This window comes from Platalea leucorodia, assembly GCF_965183815.1.
Source record: "Platalea leucorodia genome assembly, chromosome: 4".
Taxonomy (NCBI): domain Eukaryota; kingdom Metazoa; phylum Chordata; class Aves; order Pelecaniformes; family Threskiornithidae; genus Platalea; species Platalea leucorodia.
Window position 1 is genome coordinate 113070588 of NC_138826.1, and position 23193 is coordinate 113093780.

General features: G+C 37.6%; 1 protein-coding gene across 7 annotated transcripts in view; it reads left to right on the forward strand.

Annotated features, from left to right (window-relative positions):
- Positions 1–23193, forward strand: part of SRPK2 (SRSF protein kinase 2) — a 152547-nt gene that overhangs the window by 115890 nt on the left and 13464 nt on the right. For all 7 annotated transcript variants that reach the window (XM_082308512.1, XM_082308507.1, XM_082308508.1 and 4 more), the window contains 6 exons: positions 5311–5476; positions 7560–7585; positions 9053–9299; positions 10278–10766; positions 15717–15817; positions 15919–16026. In XM_082308512.1, the coding sequence (XP_082164638.1) occupies positions 5311–5476; positions 7560–7585; positions 9053–9299; positions 10278–10766; positions 15717–15817; positions 15919–16026 (1137 nt within the window). The remainder of the gene's footprint in view (positions 1–5310; positions 5477–7559; positions 7586–9052; positions 9300–10277; positions 10767–15716; positions 15818–15918; positions 16027–23193) is intronic.

Genomic DNA, 23193 nt, shown 5'->3' on the forward strand with positions numbered 1-23193 from the left:
TATGAAAATGAAATTGCTGAGAGGTGATCTTAAAGAGAAATAGTGTCTCAGCAGGGAAAAATCATATATCTCTGTGATTTTGTATATACTATTAATCTATGTGCAGTTAGTACCTACAAATGATGAATGAAATATTTTGGCACTTAGGTAACTTGTATTGCCTTTCATCAACATCACCTCTATTTTATTAATCAGTGATCTGTTCAAGTTGTTACTTTCTTTGTAATTATTATTGTATATCAACTGGTGAAGATCAGCCTATCAACTCTTTAATCAGAATTAGCTAAATTGTTAGTATACAGTTGAAATTTTAGGTCCATTAATTTCTATACAACTAGGTGGCTCAGATACTAGAAATAAGGGGCGGTAGTGATGCAGTGCTCCAGCAGAACTGGGCTGCCTGCTAAGACATGGAAATATGTATATTTGTATTATACGTGCACATAAATATCTACTGTTTTCAGTAAACATTGTCATTTTTTTGTTTGGAATGTTTTTGCTTTGGTTGCACCGTTGTCCTGGAGTTTGGCCAAAACCTGAGAAATTACGATGTAATTTCTTGATACACTGGGTTTAGCAGCAAAGCCAGGTTTGAGAGCTCCCTGCTGCAGTTTACTCTTACCTCAGTTACACTGCCTGTTCATAGAAACAGGCTGTAAGCCAGACCACTGAATGGATCCAAGCTGAAAACAACCCCTTTTTGGAAGGAAGGTGAGAACTTCTGAACCCAGCTTTGCACCATCTCTGCCAACAGGCTCCTGTAACCTCGCAGAGGAGGACTTCCAGGTGGGATCTACAGGGATGGTGACCACAACCCAGTGAGAAGTGGGGTCAGCAAGGACAGGGACCTGAAGGACAGAATTATGGGGGAGGCTTTCAGTGCTTTCTCTGATTGTCATGACTGGGGGACCTGACTCAAGTGGCATATATGAATGCATACAGCATGGGGAAGAAAGGGCAGGAATTAGAAATCCATATGTCGTCGCAGAGCTATGACCTCACTGTGAGCACAAAGGTGTGGTGGGATAGCTCAGAAGCCTGGAGAGCAACAGTAGCCTGATAAAGCACTTTAGAAAGGATGGCCAGGGAAGAGGAGTTGAGCTTAAATATTTGAATCTTTGCTGTAGAATGGGTCAGGGTCAGAGGGGAGACCAACAAGGGTGACATCATGGTATATATCTGCTACAGGCTGCCAATCAGAAGCAGATGAGGAGCACCTTCTTTAGACAACTGGAATAAGCTGGTTCTTATGGGCGACTTTTAACCACCTCGATATATGCTCTGGTGGGGCATGTGCAGTCAAGGAAATTTCTGGAGTGTGTTGAGGACAGTTTCTCAGCATGGGGTGAGCTGTGTCTCAGCAAGGAGACAAGTTGGAGATGCACCTTGCTGGACTGGTGAGGAATAAGGAAGAACTAGTTGAAAATGTGAAGATTGATGTCAGGCTTGGCACAAGGGGTCCTGGTAGGCAAGCTGAATGTGAGTCAGCGGTGGGTTCCTGTGATGATGAAAGCAAACCATGTAGTAGGCCACGTTAGCAAGAGTGTGTAGGCAGCAGAATGAGTAAACCTCTGCTTTAGTACTTCAGGACTCTGTACAGTTTTGGGCTCCGAGTGCAACACATTGGCTTACTGAAGTGAGTCCAGTGAAAGACCATGAAGAGGACGAGGGAGCTGCAGCATATGATTTATGAGAGGTCTTGGGAGAACTGGTTTGTTCAGTTTTAAGAAGAAAAGGCTAATAAGGGGGGAGACTTTTGATCTCCTCGGCACAGATAGATAAAATGGAGCCAGACTTCTTTTGTTGATACACAGAGATAGGACAAGAAGCAATGTACACGAGTTACAAACAGATCAATGCTGGTTACACATTAAGAAGAAATTCTTTGTAGTGAGGGTGGTCAGGCACTGGAACAGGTTGTCTACAGTGTTACACAGTGTTATGCAGTCTGCATCTTAGGAGATAGTCAGAAATGAACTATCTAAAGGCTGGTCTGATTTTGAGGTTAGATACAATTTTAAATCTGGTATGACTTAGATGGGGAGGGTTTGAATCATGCAATCTTCCGACCTACATTACTCTTTGAATGTAAGCACAGGTAAAAATTCCAAGTAATTCAAACACTCGATACCTGAAAAAAGAGGAACGGGTTAGTCCTGAAAGATTAAAAAGGTTTAATTTTTGTGAGGTTGGAATGAACTGTTTGGACTAGTGAGAGTGGCATTGACTAGTAAGACTTCCAGGTTGTTCATCTCATTAAAGATAATACAGATCCTTATTCTTTCTTGTACTTGGATAAAACTTGTGCTATACATGTTCTAAAAACGTATTTTTAAAACTTGAATATGAAACAATTCAATTATTGCACTGGTGTTACTGTACAGCAAACCATTTTGTTGAGAAAGTAGTATAATTCTGTGCTACAATTGAAAAGGAATTTTTTTATGTTATGATTTGGAAAATATTTTTTCAATTTTTGAGTACTTTTGAGCATTGGGATAAAGTTAGGTTTATTTTAAAATGCAGCTGAGAGTTGAGTTTCTTAATAAGAAATTTCATTTCAGTTTCAAGCAGTTGTTCCCCCCCCCCCGGGGCAGAGTTACATGAACTGTCCTGCAAGAGAAGACCTTGTGGAATTGAAAAAAGGGCTAGTTGCTGCAGTTCCTCTTTTGTAGTGGAGATGATTGGAATGTCCATTTATTTAATTGTGGAATCCTTACTTTGGGTTGTAAAATGTATAGCATCAGTCTCTTTTGAGAGGATCACGTTCTGAAACTGATGCTGAAATGAGCATCGTGTATTTGATCAATGAAAATTTTCACGTTTGCTTTGATCTACAGTATAGTAAATAATCTGTTTAATGAGTCACTATGATGTGGCTCCGTGAATGAAAAAGAAAGAAAAAGAAGTGAATATTAATTAGAAACTGCAAATTATGAGTTTCTTTAGGTGAAACTAACCATGTGACCTTTGCATGGGAAAAAACACAGCCTTCTAATTTACATTTTTGATTGTAGTAACAGGATCTGTCGTAATTTTTCAGAGTGACAATACATTACCCATTTCATTTTTTTTCCTTTTTCCGTGGACAAATAAATAAAAACTAAGAGCGTTTTCCGTGTTCTCCATCATCTCAGAGCACGGTGCAAAGCATGTCCCTGTAGTATACATGTCCTTATTGGTTTGGTGGTTTAATGTACTTCCAGTTTTTAGGATGAAGCAGTCTGATCCACGTTTTAAGACGGCTAAGAACATTCTTTCTAATTATAAAATTCTAGCAGAATGGTCCTTATGGTAAGTCACGGAACTGATTGGGATTCTAAAAGATATTCTGTTTTCTTTTTTTTTTTTTCCCCCCAAAAAAGAATCTTCAGCCAAATTAAAGACAAAGCTGTCACCCTAATGCTGTTACTTAAAAGGGGGAAAGGCTATCTTTTTAAAATGGGAGATACCAAATCTAGTTTCACATAAATTCCACTTCTATGTATTGCAGTCGCGCAGATATTTTTTCTTCTGAATGTTTATAGCTTTCAGTGTACTCTGAAATCTTTTTTTCTTGGCCTCAGAATTACAGACATTCAGCGGTAATTCTGTAAGATGGTCCGTAGTGTAGTGGGGGAGGGAAGAAACTATTATAATCCATCTTTATGTCGCTATTGCTGCTAATGCCTCTTTTAAAATTTGAAGTCACTTAACCACTAACTACCTTCCCTGTGTAAACCAATCTTTCTGTAACATTTCTTACTTTTGAGACATGCTGTATGTTCTTTCAGTTGCTTTGGCAAGTAACAAGCATATTTTGGATCTGGAGGAAAAAAATCCAGATTATCAAGAACGCAGCAGGTTTTAGGTGTACCATTGGCACTGACGCTGAGTCCTGCTCAAGTGAACATACAGTTTTTATATAGGCATATAAAGAAAGCTTTTCAGAATGGTTGCTGTTCCAGTCTAGCTCCAGAACTGGAGAAAGCAGAGCTATGCACTTAAGGTGTTTCTAGGATACGTTAGCCTGAGTGTAAATATCATATGCGTGCTGCTGCTGCTCTTCTCTTGAGCTACCTTGTGTGCTGGATGAACGTACCAGTTCTGGTACTAGCTCGGGACTGGGTGGTAGCCTAATGTCTTTGTATTCTCTTACTGGTGTTTTGAACCAACACGTTTTGCTTTTAAAGTTCCCCCTAGCTAGTTATGTCTTAAAAGATACTAAAGAGCAAAGAGCTTGCAGATTTATTTATAAAATACCTAGAATTGCAGGATGTTCTTGTAGCTGGAGCTCATGAGTCTGGAGGTCTGTTTCCTGCTGTAGAACGTTCTCTAAAAATGGGAAGAAGTCTTTTAAGTGGGGTCAGCCAGGTTTCTGCTTTTTTTTCTTTCTTGCTGATATTTTTCTACAATAGAAAAATATCAGCAAGATATTAGATTATTGTAGATTATTATAGCAATAGCTTGGTTTATGCTATTACATTATTCTGTACTGAATAATTGTAATAATTGACTTCCATGGTTTATCATACCTAGGTCTTACCTAAAAGACTTGTAAAATCACACAAACTATTGTATTTCTGTTCCAGTCAGGATTTGAGAATTTTTTTCACTGTGTAAAAAACACATTTTAATTTTTGTCCCAGAATGCATTTTTAAGACTTTGGATATGTAGGTTCAATATGAGCTAGCAGAATTTAGCCTGCAGAGAGTATGAAAGACTAGTGGAAAATACATGTGACAAATACAGGCAGATAAATCCTTATGTGACATCTTGGTCACATTGAAAGCTGAATTACTGTTGGCATTCTAAGGAAAACTATAGTTGGCATTTCATCTCCAACAACACATTTCCCCTTTTGCCTTTTTTTTATAACCAATTGTAAGATGGTTATTCACAAACCACACTTCAGTTATAGTATGTAGTACTTGCAGTGTTTTTTGGTTTTTTTTTTTTGTTTGTTTGTTTGTTTTTCAAATAACTACCTTTTAAACAATGAACCAGTGAGGATCAGCCTTTCTGACTGAGCAGCCAAATTCCTTTTTCAAAGGAAGATGTATCAAGTTTTTTTACACGTGTGCAGATCAACTAAAGAGCACTTGGGAAATGGAAATCTGAGAGCAGGTTGCTGTCATCAAGACAATTCAGCCAGCCACCATCTTACTCAGGAAAGTCTCAATAACTGGGTTTATCAGCTAAATAAATTATCTTGTCAGGCCACATATGGACTGCAGGCAATCAGTTGAACATCTCTGTACTACTAATAAATACATTTAACTTGATCTGGGTAATTAAAATAAATTTTTAAAAAATCGCTTTGTAATTAGGTACTTCAAGGTCTAGATTATCTACACAGCAAGTGCAAGATCATTCATACAGATATAAAGCCAGAAAACATTTTGATGTGCGTGGATGATGCCTATGTTCGTAGAATGGCTGCTGAAGCTACCGAGTGGCAGAAAGCTGGTGCTCCTCCCCCCTCTGGCTCAGCAGGTAAGATAGTGTATTTAAATGTGATGTAGTAAAGTTCCATCAGTATATTAATGCTAATAATATTTTGTTTAATGAAAATGAGCATTTTAAGTAATCACGTGTGAAAAATGCATGCCTAGTTAATTCTTATTCATGCACTGGAAACGATGAGGGAAATGCTTTCTTCTCAGTTTTGCACATTCCAGTTCTCAGGGTCCCCAGATACAGAAAAAGATTTATCAGTATAAACTTATTCTCCTTCCACCCCACAAGCTTTAATGGCTGGGTTTTAGCCACATTGGAGCCTTGCATCTCTAATATTGAGAATAATTAATAATCTTATCTAAATTATGTGTCTAGTTCCATTACAAGTTCATCAGCGTCCTTGTGAAATTATCTGCCTTCTCCTCAGTTATAACTTATTCTCAGAATGCAATGAAAGGTCTTAGAGTCCATAGTTTTTCACCCTTGAAAATGGAATTAATTGTACCTAACTGAATTCCTGATAAGCCGTGGTCCCTAGCACTGTATGTGAAATGTTTTATGCTAAGCTTGCCAAGAGTTTAGATGGGAACTGTACATAATGTTTAGCTAGGAGAAACCAAGGTAAAGAAGTTCACAGCAATCAGTAAAAACAAACAGGGAGGAAGCGTGGCTTTTCTAGCAATCTTCAGTACCACGGGGTTGCTATTTATTTGCCAACTGAGCACATCAGCTACAGGCAGTGGAGAAATAATAATGTTTAAATACCTTTGTAATATTGTCAGAAAATATATCACAGATTAAAATCTCTGAGGTGTAATAAAAACACCTGCTGTATCAGAAACAAATACTGTGGTCAAAATCCATAAATATTTCACAGTATTATATACGTTAAGATGCAAAATCTTCTAAGTCATTAATATATTGTATTGAATTTTACATGATGTGTGATCACATAGCTAAAGACTGTGTTATTTGTGTGGGAAGTAACTTCATTTTGTTCATGCAGTCTTTATATTGCCTCCTGACATTAAAGTGAATATTATTTAAAGGAATATATTGATGGAGTTCTTATCACACTTTGTTCTTAGCAAATTGTAATTAAATCTATGGCTTTTCACACAGAAGCTGAAGATGTGTTTTCTTTACAGCATTTCAAGAATAGGTTCTGCATAATTTCCCTTTTTAGAGCAGTGATGGTACTCAAGATTAAGAATCGTTTTGAAAACCTTGCCCTTTCAGGGACATACAAACAGTTTTTTCCCTTAACTTAGCAGCAGGAGCTGAACCTATAAAAGCACTCTGAAGTCTCAACTGTCTCCGTTTTTTATTTTGCATTTTGTTAATTGCCATATGCCTGTGTGTCTGAAGAAGTTCGTGAGAGGTTCTTCTCCCCCGTTGAGTTCCTCTTTCTCACTTCCACTTTGCCTCTGTCTCCTGTATTTGGTTGTTTCTATTGGTTTTGATTATTGGGGGGGGGGGGCTTGTGTTGCTGTTCTGTGCATTTTCACAGTGTTGTAATCTCATCAGACCTAGTCATTGATGGTATCCTTCTGAGAGATGCTTAGGAAGAGGTCCATGCTGGAGATGCTTTTTGTGTGGTAGTGTGCTTTTTGCCATGAGCACTTCTTCATGCCTCTAGTCCTAGCAATCAAACTACCTGGTTTCAGAACAAAGGAGACATGAATATTTGACTTTTCTGTTGAGTGCAGCACAGTAGTCATCTTTGTTGATATTCCCTGAACTAATTAAAATTATCTATACCTGCTTAGTCAGCTGACTACATACATTTAATCTGTGACAACTCTGCAGTCGTTTAATGTTTTCTGTCCACCCTTCACTGATTCAGACTTTCCTTTCTGACTTTCATTAACTCTCCACCAACCACAACAGAGTGAACAGAAATTGATGCTAGCTCCTTCCAATTCCAGATGCTCTAATGGAGACATCAAATGATTTCAGGCAGCAGGTATTTGTAAAGAGCAAAAAATCTGACTTTAAAAAAAAAATCACTGCCTTATATTTAGTTAAGAATATTTTTACATGATTTCTACTACTTTCTACTTTTATAGAGTTGGTTTTGTAAAAATATATCTTCAAAATTGTATATTTTTCTTTGCAGTGAGTACAGCTCCACAACAAAAGCCTGTAAGTATTGTTATATAATTCAAATTAACTATCTTATTTTCTGTGTTTCTCTAAGTGTTAGTAGCTATTAGACTGTTGGTAGTCTCTACCATTTTTAAAAGCTTCCTTTGAATAAAGCTTTTATCTTTCAAAGAACGCTCTTCTCTTAATGTCTTTGGCCTTACCAGTTTTAAGCACAGTATTTCTCTGATGGAAACTCTCATAGACTTACAGTTCTATAGCTATGTCAAAGAAAGTTAAGCATTGCCATTTTCGTCTTTCGAGGAATAATCCATTCCATTCAAATCCTGACAAAAATGGGTGCATGCACTAAATACCATGCATTGCAGATAGCTTAAGGACTTCAAGGCCTTAATCATCAAGGGCTTAAAGGAGAGAGTTTTTTTATGAGGTTTGAAAGATGTTTTTGCCATATACATAGGGCAAATAACCGCTAATAATAAAGCTGTTTAGAAATATCTAAGGTCAAACCTGCTTTCTACGTCTGTGTGTACAGGATGTGTATAATTTTGATGGGCATATAACATGGATGAAAATTAATAGGATTGTCAAATGAACTGTCTTGTTTTCACTGTCCCATAGCTTCTTTTGAAGATAACAGGATTACAGATAAACCTTTGAGAAAATAATATTTCCCTTTGTTCCTTGTACTTTATTTTTTAATTATATGAGGATTTCTCACTGTGATAGCTAAACATTGAATGAAAACTGGGTAGACCTCATTTATCAAATAACAAAAATAGAAGTCAGAATTCAGTTAAAATATAAGAAAGTGTTTCAGTCCTAGCTCAGATGTGTTAATTTTTCCTTTCCTTGTTATTGTACCTGAGTTTTTCAATCCTTACGTTATATAAAACGTGAAAATTTTCGTAATGGCCATCTGTTGTTTGTGATTCATATGTTTTGGGCCAGAAGTGAATAATAAAAATGCTTTCCTTTCAGAGGGAAATAACTGAACAACACAGGATTTATTTAAAATTCTTCACCGTTTTCCATGTATTTGGCTTTCTCGTATCATTTTTCTCAGCATGCTTTTGCTGGTCATTACCTGCATTGTACAGAGAGAGAAATCATGTATAAAATTTATATAAAAATAACTAGATATGATAGCAGACTATCTTCCACATACAATATTATCTGTTAATCGAGACTGAAGTTATTGTGCCTAGTCAAGATTATAGGATCATAGGAATTTTACTATGGCATCTTAGATGTAGTTTGCTCTTGTATCTAATAAACAGCCATGTAAAAACGTACATAACTATGTAAAATTTTGATAGCTTTTTTTGCTTCATATAACCCTACATCATTCTTGAAGTAAAATGGAAAAAGCAATGTATTTACTGTATTAATTGCTGTCCAGTATTTTCAGATAAAAAGTAATCATGCTGCAAGTGAATTTGCTGTGAGATGCCCTGAGAATAATTGTTTAGGGTGTTTTTTGTTTTGTTTATATTAATATTTCAGGTTGGAAAAATATCCAAAAACAAAAAGAAAAAACTGAAGAAAAAACAGAAGAGACAAGCTGAGCTGTTAGAAAAACGCCTGCAGGAAATAGAAGAACTAGAGCGAGAAGCCGAAAGGAAAAAAATAGAAGAAAATGTAACCTCAGCTGTACCATCAAATGAACAAGAAGATGAGTACCACCCAGAGGTGAAACTAAAAACAGCTGATATAGAAGAGGTAGTAGATGAAGAACCTGGAAATGATGATGGTTAGTATTACCTGCTTTTATTGACCCTGAATTTACTGTTTCAGCGGGGATGGTAATTGCAGCGTTGCATCTGGTGCAATGAACAAAGTCTCCAAACTTTCCTAGACCATTAAGTTTCATTTTCTCCTGTAGGTAAAATCACAACTACAAAGTCTAAAAAGGAAAAGCAAAGTCAAACCTACTGTAGAAGTGAATAAAAACATCAATAGCAATCTAGCTATGAAATCCCACAAAAGAGCACATAGAAAATTCAACAGAACAGTCAGTTGTCATACCACATTAAGTGGCATAACCAAGTATCTCGGTGAGATAGCGGGAAAAATAACATGAATTTGTATTCTGTAACGTTAATGTAGTTATAGTCACCCTTACTTTCCCCTTTTCTTGTTACGACGTTTGTTGTAATGATCTATTCAGGTAATAATAATTGCAGCTTCTTCACTAAAATTTTTAAGATGTCTTGTTAAAATTCTTGTTTAGTCCTGGTGGTTTGGAGCATAATTGTTATTGTCCAACAGTGTTCTGGCTTCCCTGGTTTTCTTGTCAACTCTCTCCAATTCTGATAAAAATGTAACCACTGAGACAGTCTATTGTTTGGTTTGGTTTTGTTTTGTTCTGCTCTTACTGTGAATTTTCCTACTTCTATGATGACTCCCTGTTTGACACAGACTAACTTACAGATTTGTAAAGCTTTCTTTCAAGACCTCATATATCTTTCCTTCATAATATTCTTCTCTTCTGAATTCTTCCCTTCTGAACTACTTCTCATTGTTTATTTTTTCCAACAGCCTTGTTAGTTCTTTCTTTTGCCTTTAATTTAGATTTTTAAGGTCCTTGCCTATTTCAGTGACATTCAGTTGTTCCTTGTGTGACATGTCAGAAGTCAAGTAGTTACTGCAGAGTTAAAAATTATGAATGCCTAATTTCAAATGGTATACTGATGTATGATCTAATGTGCTGCTCATCGAAATTTTTCAGGTGAAGCAGAAGATCAAGATGAAAAAGAAGACACAGAGAAAGAAAATACTGAAAAAGATGATGACGTTGAGCAGGAACTTGTCAACACTGACCCTACAGACCCTAAGTGGATAGAATCCCCCAAAACAAATGGCCATATTGTGAACGGCCCATTCCTATTGGAACAACAGATTGAAGATGAAGACGAGGAAGAGGAAGAATGTCCCAATCCAGAGGAGTATAATCTTGATGAGCCAAATGCAAAAAGTGATTACTCTTATAGCAGCTCCTATGAACAGTTTAATGGTGAATTGCCAAACGGACGTCATAAAATTCCCGAGTCACAGTTCTCTGAATTTTCAGCTTCAGTGTTTTCTGGGGCTCTAGAATCTGTAGCTTGTGGTTCTGCTGTTTCTGAAGGATCAGCTGTAACTGAAAGAGAGGAGAGCAGCCCATCTCATGACAGGAGCAGAACAGTTTCAGCTTCAAGCACTGGGGATTTGCCAAAAAGTAAGTATTCCTCTTAGTGGCATATACCATGCTTGAAGTCTCTTGGAGCTGTAGGGTGATGTCTTATGTAGAATGAGTAGCGAGGTTAAACCTTATGTGTATGTTTTATCTGTGTTCAGTGACACATGTATGCAGATTTTGCTTTTTATTTGTTCTGGGTGAAAATTTTTGGTGAAAATTCAGTATTTTTGGTGAAAAATAAAAAATTCAGTATTTTTGGTGAAAATTCAGTACCAAGCCTTACGGGTAGGCTGTCACACACTTCTTTCAGTAACACAAAAGGACCTTTCAATAACAGACAGGAAATCTATCACACCATTTCCCTGACTTTGATTGAACACTAGGTCTAGCACTTCTCAGTGACATTGACTTTTCTCTACCTACAGGTGAAATGTTTTAAATGTTTTTAGTTTCTGGGTTGGTGCCAAACCTACTAATGTCCTGGCCTGTTTTGTGCTTGAGTCTGAAGAGTGCCCACTGAAAAGATGGTGCCTGTGTGCCAGCCTCTGCAGTCAGAGAAATCTGTGCAGACTGCTCCCAAATGCCCTCTTTCCTAGGCACTCCCCAGACATGGGAGGGAGGTGGGATATGGGGTCAGATTAACCATAGATGGGGTTGGATTACAGCTGCAGCCCGCTACTGGGAACTCTTTTTTTCATTGCTGACTGATTTCAACATCTTGGTTTCATCTACACTGAACATTTTGCTCATTGAATCATACATCGTGTGAATGCAAAATCTCAATTATGATTATTTTAAATTTAGTATTTTAGTATTTCGTCTTAGAAGACTTTCGGCAAAAAGGCAGAGCAGTATCTAGAAATGAAGAGGAGGCTTTTAATTTAGTTTGATCCCAAAGCATTCTGGTGAGTTTTGACCTCCTAGGACGAGGTTTCAAGGAAAAGTAAATATATTAGTTTTGAATGGCTTTGAGAAATAGGGGGGGAAAAAGCACTTTTGATTTGAGTTGATGGAAGACTTTTGTCTAGTAGCATGGGTGTGTATTACATTAAAAAAAGAGGCAAATAAGTGGAATAGAAAGGCAGTGGTTAGGTTAAGAAAATATTGTAATAGTCTTATTAAAGGCAATAGCTTAGCTAAGCTTACTTGAAGTAAATGGGGTGATTTTTATTGCATTCAAACTTGGGAGTTTGATAGATGCAGCTTGGAACATAATACAAAAGTGTTCTTCTTAAATTCAAACAAATTACCATTTTAAATTTTAAGAGGAAAGCAGAACTATGATTTTTTTTTTCTTTTCCTGATGTAGAACTTGTTTTTAAGCGTATTAGATAAGTTATTGTAGACGAAATATTTGCGTTGACAGGTCAGTCTACACAGGAAGGAGAAAAGGAAGCTTCTAGTCGCAAGTAAGCGTTATTCCCATAGTTAAAGGGCAGAAGGTGATCATGAGATCATGTAATCTGACTTCCTTTTATAACGAGCCAGTAATACAGTATCTATTCAGCCCAGTAACCTTTATGTTTGGCTTAAAACATATTTTCCAAAAAGATACTTGCTCTTGATTTGGACAAATGAAATGACAAAAAAATCTAGTGTGGTTGAAGTGTGTAACACTGGTCAATACTCAGAATTGTTTCAGAAGAATTGTAGCAGTTTGGATTTGTCTGGCTGCAGCTTGCAGCTAATACTTCGTGTTGTATCTTTTCTCAGTCATATTCAAAAATTCTGTAATATGTTCTATTTCCATTCATTAATGGTTCTTTTCTGTTTCAAACAGTTCCTCTCTTAACCTTCTATTAAAACTCAACAGGATGAATTCTTTGTCTCAATAAGGTGTATTGCCAACCCTGAACTCATTATGCCTTTCTTGTATTCAGCATGGTTTTGGACATTTAAATTCTGACCACCAGAACTGGTCAGATCCAAAACTTTTGCCTGTAAATCCTGTTTATTGAAGACAGGGAAGGTGACATCTTGGTGTCATTGCAAAGAGCTGGATTTTCGCCATTGAATTAAATAGCTCCGGGGTATTACGCATAGGTTTTATTTATAGTGCCAGTGGCTAAATGATAAATATATGGGTTTCAACTTTAATAAAGAAAATACGAGAGACTGAATCTGTAAGATAGAAGAAAATGAGATAGCTTAGGAGAACATCACCAAGCCTGCATCAACATTGTCCCAGATGAAGTTACTAAATTTAAATAGAGATGTATTGAAAAATACAATTGAGTGTATATCTTGGTTTAAGACTTCAGAAGAGCAATTCACACAGTTTATTACAGAGTCTGACAGGTAAGGTAATCTGCAGGTAGGCAAGAAATGTGAAATAAAATACAACTGAGTAGAGCTGTATTTCTGGAAAATGTCAAGATCCAGTCTTATAGTCCATCTCCTTACACTCTGTACTCCCTTAAACAATGTACAGGAGGCTCCTGGATGCCTGGTAGCCTGTTCCTTTGTACTGCTAGCAGTATATAAGCAGAAAGCCTCTACTGCTGTTTTCCTGGGGTGATGTGTAAAATACTCATGCCTCCAGAGAGTAAAGCTGGTTTTGTTATTGTGGGAGCAGGTTATCTCCATAGCCAGAGAAACAAACCTACTTTATTCCTCTATGTTATCTCATCAGGAGCAATTTACAGACCTTCTGTGCAAAGAAGGATAGTAAATTCAGCCATAGCTCACTTCTTCCTCAGAAGAAGGAAAAGCTAAACGTTACTAATATTAATGGCATCAATAATAATGTTGGGTTAAACAGTAATAAAACAGATTAAGGTATTTAGGAAGAAGAAAGATACAGGAATTGCAGGCTATTCAATATTATAATTATAATGAATGGTGCTATTTTTTTACTGTAACTTCAGTGCCCTTTTCTTATATAGACGTAAACTTTATTTCTTCCTCTCTGTCTAGGCATTGCTATACATTATTAAGTAACATGGTCTCATCTTATTTTTTCAGGATACTTGCCTTATTCAGTGCATAGACCAATTTATGTTCAGTGGATGAGCAACTATTAAGTTTTTATCTTTTTCAAGTTTTCACTGCATGACCAAATGCCCTTAAGATAGATCTGTTAATTTCCTCATGACTCTCCTCCTCATTCCAGTGTTTGAATGTTTACTAAGTATACTATCATGCTGAGACTGTGAGAAGAGGAGGTGATATTTCTCAGTTTTACAGAACTAGGACACACAAAAGTGAAAATCAGAAATGCTCACTAATTTTGTGCTCAGGATGAGCTCCTTTGGATGCTTTTTTGAGAGCACTTGCTAAAAATTATGTTCATTTTGACTTCACTTTCAGTTGTGAATGACACACGTTTTTCAAATTCAGAATCCAAGGTCTCATATTCATCTCTTGGAAAATATGGGAAATAAACTTCATGAATTCCTGAGAAAAACACAAAAGTGTAGGCACTTGCCTATTACTGTGTCAGGTCCCTCTGTTAGAAGATGGTTGAAGAAAGCTGTTTTGTAATGTCGTATTCAGATGTCTTACTGATGACGCTTTTCCCCCCCACTTCATTCCGCTTTATTTACTGCAGGCCTTCACCTTCAACAAGACGTGTGGGAAGGATTTATCTAGCATTATCTTTTTTTTTTTTTTTTTTGCCAGGGCTACTGAATTGAGAAAGGTCCTGTTATTTCTTGAATAATGCATGTGATTGTGTTTTAAAAAAAAATTAGACTGTACTATGCAGCATGCTCGTAAGGGAAGACTTTAATATTAAGCTTACTAGTTCCTGTCTTTTAAGTGCTAGATTGCAACCTTATCTCTCGGTGTATTTTACTTTTATGCCCTATATTGGTGCTGTTTTTTAAACTTAAGTCTGGGACTCTGTGCAGCTTTTTTAGAGGACTGTTTTGTTGTGCCCCTTCTGTCTCCTGCCGTTTAGTCCTGTCTTTTCTTTCCTTCTCTCCCCTGGTGGATCCTGCCACTTTCTTTTCTGGTTAGCCAGTATTTCAGTGCCCTGATGGCCCATTCAGGCTTGCTGTCCCAGCAGTTGAAGATCCTCTGATTTCAGTCACTCCTCACTCACCATTAGACATCCTGTATTTTTTCTCCTTGTCCCGTGTCTGGTGTATTTTCCTCTTCAAGTCTTATGCCAGTTCAACAGATCATTATATCCCCATTGGAGTCCCAGGTGCCTTTTGGATCTAGTACCTCTTTCTTATCTTACCACTAGTAGCTTTGGGACAAGGAAATTGAGATGAATCCTCTGCTGCTATATGATTTGTGATATCTGGTCCTGTCTTCCACGTTCACGTCAATCTGCTTTCTTTCCAGTGCAATTTAGGAGCGAGCAGGTGGCATGTCAAAACAAAGAAAAGCAGCAGTCCTCCGGTGTAGTATGTTAGGGTCTTCAATGTCCCAAGATCCTCTAAAGATTGCAGGATTAATTAGATTAGTTCTGCCTTTTTAGTCTGGATCATACTGAATGCAAATAGGACCTTCAGAGAACTTTGATTCGATGCTGCATTATCTGTGAAATGGGTGACAGTCCCCTAGGCTCTCAAATTAGCCAGGTTTTGGTGAATCTTTTTCCCCTCAGGACAGATTTTTAAAAAAAAGAGAAAATCCAGCTAAATTTTATTTACCTTAGCCAAGAATGGAAGTGCAGAATTTATTTTCTCAACCAGACTGTTCCAAGAACCTGTCTTTCATGTGGAGTTCTTAGAGTTTGAATTTTAACATTTTCTGTCTGAATCTATTCTTGGAAACATATGCACTGTTTTTGCTTAGAAGCTCCTCTGGATATTCTAATGAGAGTAATTTGGCAGTTAAAGAATGCAAAAAATTTGCACTTGAAATGTAAGGTAAGAAATCCTATTTATGTTGCTTTAATTTCTTGTAACATTCAGCAAATGATTTTGATGTCTTCAATGTATTACAAAACTGGATAAAGTGTCAAGGCAAAACTGCTTAGAGATAATTAATTTGTATGTTTAAAACACTAACTGTTCTGCATTTTGCTTGTGTTAGCAAAAACTCGTGCTGCTGACTTACTGGTGAATCCACTGGACCCAAGAAATGCAGATAAAATTAGAGTTAAAATTGCTGACCTGGGGAATGCCTGCTGGGTGGTAAGTATAACTGCATCATTTTAGCTATTTAGCCTTCCCTATTTAGAACAGCCCTTTATATTGTTATTTTTTCCCATTAATGTGTTTTTTTTCTATTTTAGCATAAACACTTCACAGAAGACATCCAGACAAGACAATATAGATCCATAGAGGTTTTAATAGGAGCAGGTTACAGTACACCTGCTGATATCTGGAGTACAGCATGTATGGTAAGAACAATACAATGTGTATTTTACAAGAATAAACCTCCTAAAAACAGTTGTTTGTTTAGTGAGGAAACCTGATGAGGATGGTTCTGACATTTTGACACAAATACATTATCAAATTATGTCATATCAGATGGCTACTGATGATTTTTCCCCTTTATTTCAGTTTCTCAAGCATTCATAATCAAAAGGAAGTATTTCAGAGAACATTTATAATTTTCATTTGATGCAATTTAAACTTGCAGTCAAAAATATGCAAGTTTGGAAGGAAATACATGTATATTTTAAATGTCAAAGTCTAACTGAAATAGTACAACTGCATGTTTCCTTCCCACCTTAGAATCTATGCAACTGTTTGCTGTGTTTCCATTCCTTTTTCTTGCATGAAGTAGTAAAACAGTGAAATACTTCAAATTCTTGCCAAGAGCAGTGAAAACATTCATCAGATTAAGCTTGCAAGTCACAGCTTTAGATTCTAAACTTTGAAGAGAAGGAATTCAGTTGATTAGTAAAATAGTGGTAGCATTCTGTAGAATTAGTTTTAACACAGTAAAACTTAAATTATATATTTTTAGAAATCTTTAAAGAATAGAAAAAGTAAAAACTTAATCATTTAACTTTCTGAAACACTTATTCTGTTTGTAGTATCTCTTTGAGGACAAATAAGCTACATGCATCTTCTCATTAAAGATAGTTTTGGAAATACATTTAGAAATATCTTTGTCTATTTTAGAAGTGAAAGCTTATTCAAATCTTTGTATTTTACAAATACATGTCTGAAAAGAGTAAGTGTGTGAGGAGGAGGAGAAGACTCAAATACTAGACACAGTTTGCAGGCGTGGGTGATGAGAAGAATTGCAGAGCTCAGAGGGAGAGGAGGAGGATTGAAAGGAACATAAAATCCTACAGATATTATAAGCTCAGCAAGCCATGTGTTGGAAGTAACTAACCCATAAGTAAAATTGCAAGTATGTTTTCTCTGGAGTTTAATACTAGCTTTTGCTTTAGTACACAGAAAAGAACATCCATTTCCAAATTTACTCTTCCATTTGGGGGCAAAATGTAGATTTTTTCCTATTACACTGAAAACAAAGCACAGAAAATATTCCACAGTTTTGATTCTTAATTCTCTGAATGATTATTCTCTTAACTAACTGCAAAATCACTATAGAGCCTTTTCCTTTTGCCTGTTATTTTGTAAACCTCCCTTGAACTTCATACCTTTTTATGGTATTGAATACCCTATATTCGTCTTCCTTTAAGGTTGTACCTACCCCCTGCTAATTTTATATACAGTCTTGTAGCTAAAGCCACATGAAAAAGGTTGAAGTCTATCTAGGATTGTGTTTAAAGAAAGTGGGGTACTTAATAGCAATATTACACCTAGGGAATATAATATTATTAAAGTACTCAAGGTATTCCAGCCCCTTACACTTTAATCCTTTTCCATGTTATATAAGCATTACCGCTTTCTTCATGCGAGTCCTTTCTCAAACTCAAGGAAAAAAAAAGCCTCAAGAATCTCTGCCACTAGGGGTATCTTAATTCAGATTCACAATTATTTATGAAATTTCAGTATTTTAATGAGAAAATTATACTTCTGATTTTTTGTTAGGTAAGCTTTAAAGATAGTAAAGCATTTGAGGCAGAAACACTGAATTCTGTCTTCTGCCACAGACTTTGTTTTTTTCCCCTTAAAAAATGCTGTAGAAATTTTATAATCTTACAGCACTGACATACAATTGTTGAATTCAATTGTCGTCATTGTATAGTCATGTAAAAAATAGAGATCAGTCTCTCAAGCTCACCCCAAAAATTCATCATTTCAAAACCCCTCAGGATCTGCTTTCATTCCGGTATGGTTGAGAAAATGGGTCAGAGCACTGTGCGTGCTGATCCTGTATCAGATGGAAAGCGGCTCTGAGGTCGGGATTGACTTGAAGACCTTAACAGCTCTTTCTGCAGGGGACTTGTAACAGAGATTAGTGGCCAGGGAAACATTCCTGATGTGGAACTGCAAACTCCCAATTAATATATTTATTATATTTTTGGAAATTATGATTTGATTCTCTCCAATCCCTAAAGCAGCCAAGAACTGTGAAGTACTGAAGTTTTAATGCCATCGTAGTCTCACTTGCTTTCTCAAGTTTGGATTCCTTGTACCTAGATGTGGTTCAGAAAATGCCGTTCTAGGTTACCTTGCTCTTGTTTCATATTTAATTCTCTTTATTCCATAACGTTTACTGCTACATGTGTTTTCAAAAGGATTGTCTGCTGAAGCAGGAGCTGGAGGTGGTGTTTATTTTCAGTCAAAATACAGCTCAGATACCCCATTAGCCATGTTGTCCAAGTCTCTCAAAGGAGAGCAAGGAGACTTCTATGTCATGTTGCTTTGCTTGTGCGACAACTCCGAAGTCATTAAGGACATTTTTGGAAGCAGTACTATGCGAAACGAGTGGTCCAGCAGTATTGCCATGGCTTTGTTTCTTGGCAAGTTTCCATCCTTCTGTACTTAGCCCAATGTGACAGTACCAAGCACACGTGAAGTGGTGCCTTACCAGCTGACTCTGTATTGATTGCATATGGTATTTTTAATTTCCTGCTTTTTTTAAAATAAAATAAAAATAGGTTGTCAATTAAAGGGTAGCTGTATGTTGTTAAGTGACCTAAGTTTGAGGTTGTGTTCAGGTTAGGTAAGTAATTGCTCTGATCATATCCACCTGTCAGAAGTATATTTGTGAAGGGGTAGGAAAGGTGCCACGTGGCTTTGCAATGGAAGCTGCGTTACGTAATTACAGATCTTGTCCTCCATTCTGATCATGATTTTGACTTTGGATGAGCTTTCTTGTCTCAATTTATCTACTGAATGATAATGCACATATTGCAGAGGTCTGTGCCTAATATGAATGATGTGAATTAATGTGAATGCAAAGTATAGTAAGGTAGTATCAAAGCAAAGATGAGATGTTACGCTTTTAAAACCCTTGCTCACAACTGGATCACTGAGCTAGTTCTCTAAACCGGCACTGAAAGAGGGTTCAAAATATTTTGACCTCATTTGGATGGAACTGTGTGCAAATATGTCTTGTAGATCTGCATGTACCCATGACCTTCAAATCTGAGATGTCTGACCACTGTTCTCACAGAGACTGATCCAGGTGTGCTCTTCACTCCTCCATCTATGTAGCTCTTGCTGACAGAAGACCTGCTGCTTCAAAGTCGCGGTCACGTTCTCCATCTCAGTGGGCATCGTTTAAGTTTCACAGCATGGCTGCCAAACTCTCCTGAATGGGTTCACTTACAGGCAGTCCAGAACACTCTCCTTCATAGTGAACAGCACACATGAAGACTGCTTAGCTTGCAAAATAGAAAAGATTCTCCATCTGTTACTCCACCGTCACTACTGTATCAGATATTGTAGATAACATCTCCATGTAAAAAAAGTTACAATAAAACCAGGCCTTTCTTTGAGTTAGTTTAGGGTCCATAGAATTTCCATGTCATGTCATGTTGACCTCCAGATATGTTCATAAACCACCTCAATCTTTTTGTGTGTCCTGGCTAGTAGATTTTATGAAGGACTATTTGGAATGCATGGGACCAGAATTCACCCAAGGTCTTAAATTGGTCTTGTGCTTTATGGATCTTCATTTGAGCCTAAGGTTTTTCACTGCCTTTTGCTTGCTAATGAAATAATCTTGTTTACCTGGAGTAGCATTGACTATGAGAGTAGCAGAGCTGCTGGTTCTTGTATTGGCTTGTGTTTATGGCATAAAGTGTGAAGTCAAGCACAGAGGTTGTGTTGTATCACAGCAGCAGCAGACTGTCTTTTTTCGTCATACCATTTGCTCATCAGTTTTACTTAGTCTTTAGTAATGAGGATGGAGATGATGATGTTTTTAAACAAAAGCATCTGTTAAGGGTACCCTGAGTGTGCAAAGCATCTGCGTACACAGCAACTTTCAGAATACCCCCCCTTATGAATCTGGGTTTTAGGACATTGCATGTTGTGTCTACATGGAGTGCTGTCCTCAGCTGGGCTCTGCTGATACGGGTTGGCTTTGTCTAGCCACCAACCCGGTGTGTTTGATGCAGCTTTCAGGAAAGAATAGTCTTGTTTTATTTGTGTTTTCCTTAGTACAGGAGTAGACAGAGATTCTGATCGGGATTACTTGTGCTGGAAGTGTCTGCATAAACAGAACCATGTAAGGACTCTACCCAAATAGCATGTAATGTAAGAGAAACAGTGCAAAAGAGGGAGAAATAACTCAGTGCTAATAACCTTACAGTTCTGTTTCTTTTGATGTTATGTCAGTGAATAAGTAGCATTGTAAGCCAGCAGCCTGTGAGCTGAGTCTTCTAATTTTAGGTGATTCGGCATGGCCCAGTTCTTGTGCCCCCAAACAGGAAAAGAACCTCTTCGAATCAGATTTAAAGGATGAGAGGGAGTATCCCCAGGCCAGTACCAATCCTCTGTTCAGGTGATCTGAGTCTCAGACTCTTTAAGAAAAAGAAAAAAAAAAAAAAAGGGCAGGGGAAAAAAGACGATGATGCATATATTTGGAGGCTTATAATCAGTGCACACACGATGTGCTGTGAAGCTAATGAAAGAAGTTAGATGCCAGTGGGCTTTTCCACACTATGACAGAGTTGTTTGCTTGTTCTGTGCTCAGTAAAGAATGCGACAAAATGTGACTTAAATTTTTTTCCCCAGACTTTGGTGACCTTGGTCTGAGTGATTGTTAATATTGTTTGCTGGACTTTTAGAAGTTTTGCTAAGGAAACTGCACAGTGCCCTTTCTTTTTCTTTTAACAAGGTGGCCTATTTAAGTGAGATACTCAGCTGCTCTCATGGAAAGCTAGACACTGGGAATCTCTCTCCACATCTGTTAAATTCTAGAAAATTCTGTGTTCCCTTGCTGTACCAAATCCTATTTTAATTCTGCCAACAGGGAGGTGCATCTCTCGTTTTCACCCAAAAAAGGAATAGATTTGGAGCCAGCAGTTCCTTTGACAGGATTGACACCACCCTTGATCATTTAATTTTATCAGGCTGAATTTCCACATTTGCAGTATTGAGAGAGGGTTGCTTTCTGTGGAGCAGAAACTGAACAGACACTGCATGATTTAGCATTTCCTAAATCTCAAAAACCATAGAACACAGTACTGCAATGCTGCTGCCAAGAAATCCTGGCAAGATAAGGGAGTTAGTACTGGCAGAGGGCATCCCTTTGTATTGCTCCTGGAAATGACTGCAAGCACCATGATTCCGCTGCTTTTCATTGTTTATGCTTTTTGGATTGGAGACAGGAAAAGCACCTGAAATGATGAGTCTCATCATCTGACTTTTGTTGTTCATCATGTACAGTCTTGTTTGAGCTGCGGGGAGGAGATGACTATGTCACAAGCTAGGACATTAGCAAGACTGTTTTTAACACTTATCTGAGGTGGCTTTTGTGGCGAGTTGCGATTCCTGAAATATCTTCTTTTTATAATAAGAAGTAGCAAATAGATCATAGCTGTAGATCGGCAGGAAGTCACAGAAGGAGAAAATTGTACTTGGTGTTTTATCTACCCAAAGAGAATACAAATGATGAAAGAAACTACTACTGGGGTGAGAGGAAGAGCGGGCAGGCAAACAGCTTTCAAAATGAGGGAGCTGCTACTACAAGGCAAGCAAACTTACAGGGGTGTTTTTTATTATGAGCATTTCTATTCATGTGAGAGAACTCGGAGGGACAGAATGAAGAATGAGCAGAAAATAGTAACTTATGATGTTAAAATTAAATGTACATGTAGGTGCTTGTAGTTCAGCCCCCAATTTACTTCTTTGCATGATGTCTTCTAATGTGGGGTGCAGAAGTAACTGTCCTTAACTACTCTTCCTGTGTTGTAAGCGGGGAAAAAATGATCATGTCTCCATGGGATCATGAGTGTCATCATGCTGGTATGTGTGAGTGGCGCATACCAAAGGTGTGATGACAACCCTCATTCTGCACAGAAGCGGTATTTTGAGGAAAAATGGAAAATCAAAAATCTCGTTGAGAGAAGAGAAAAACTTCAAGTCACTATGCACATATTTTTCAGTAGGCAGATACAGTACAAAATGCTGTTATTAATCACTGTGCACCCTTTTTGAAGGTGGTGGGTGGACAACCTGAAACATTCAGAAGAAAATGATTTTCCAAAGAAACTGACTTTCCAAAGCAACCACTCAGCGTGTGCATGATTCTGAGATCGGAGTACAGCAAATAATAGAAACCTGTTTCCTTTTCAAGCATCCCATGCACGTCTGTGTTTGCTGTATCTGGCCTTTCTTACCAAGCACTAACCATGCAAAATGCCTTTTGCATTCTTTCCATTGCCTGGCTCTTCAGAGGGAGATGTCCATGGGAGAACAAACTGTCAGCTGGTGTGTGTATCTCAAAGCTTTTTGCTCTTCTTTCCATGCTCCCACTTACCTCTGGAACAGCGTTCTTAAAACTAAGCCTATTGTTAAAGAAGTTACAATCTTCTCATTCACAGCTCTTCATTTCAGCTGGGGCAGAGAAACTCTGGCCAAGAGCCGGGTCTCATCTGTCCAAATAATAATTCTGGCCTATAGCTTGTTGTCCTTTTTCAGCTGGGGCTTCATAAGAGGAATTCAGGAAGGCTGATGCAGTCCAAGTGAATTGTTCTTCCAGTCCTCTCCCAGACAGCTTTCCCTAGGCATGCGTCCATTTTCAGTCACCAGATTGAGTACACAGCTGTCACACAGTGAAAATGTAGCTATTTCCAATTGTGTGATTAGACATGGATCCATAATCTACGATAGCGATGCCAACAGTTTAGTATTGTGGTAGGTTCATATACAATCGCGTGGCAGGAAAGGAATCCTAGCCTCTCCAGAGCCTGCAAAAGCAGCAGTGTGACCATTTATATGAAGGGTTCTCCATCTGCAGATGGAGAAAAGCAGTCTAGACTGTTTTTCTGCGATAACCTTAGGAAAATGATAAGTAGCAATTGCCAGTACAGTCAGTAAGGATGGATGATTGCCTTGGGCTTCTGTGCCATATGTTGAGTGTGCTGTATCTCATTTGTTATCTCCATATAATAATTGAAATGCTGATTTCTGTTGAGGTAAATGTCAACATTAAGTAAAAAAGATGATGGTAATTCAAAGTTGGAGTT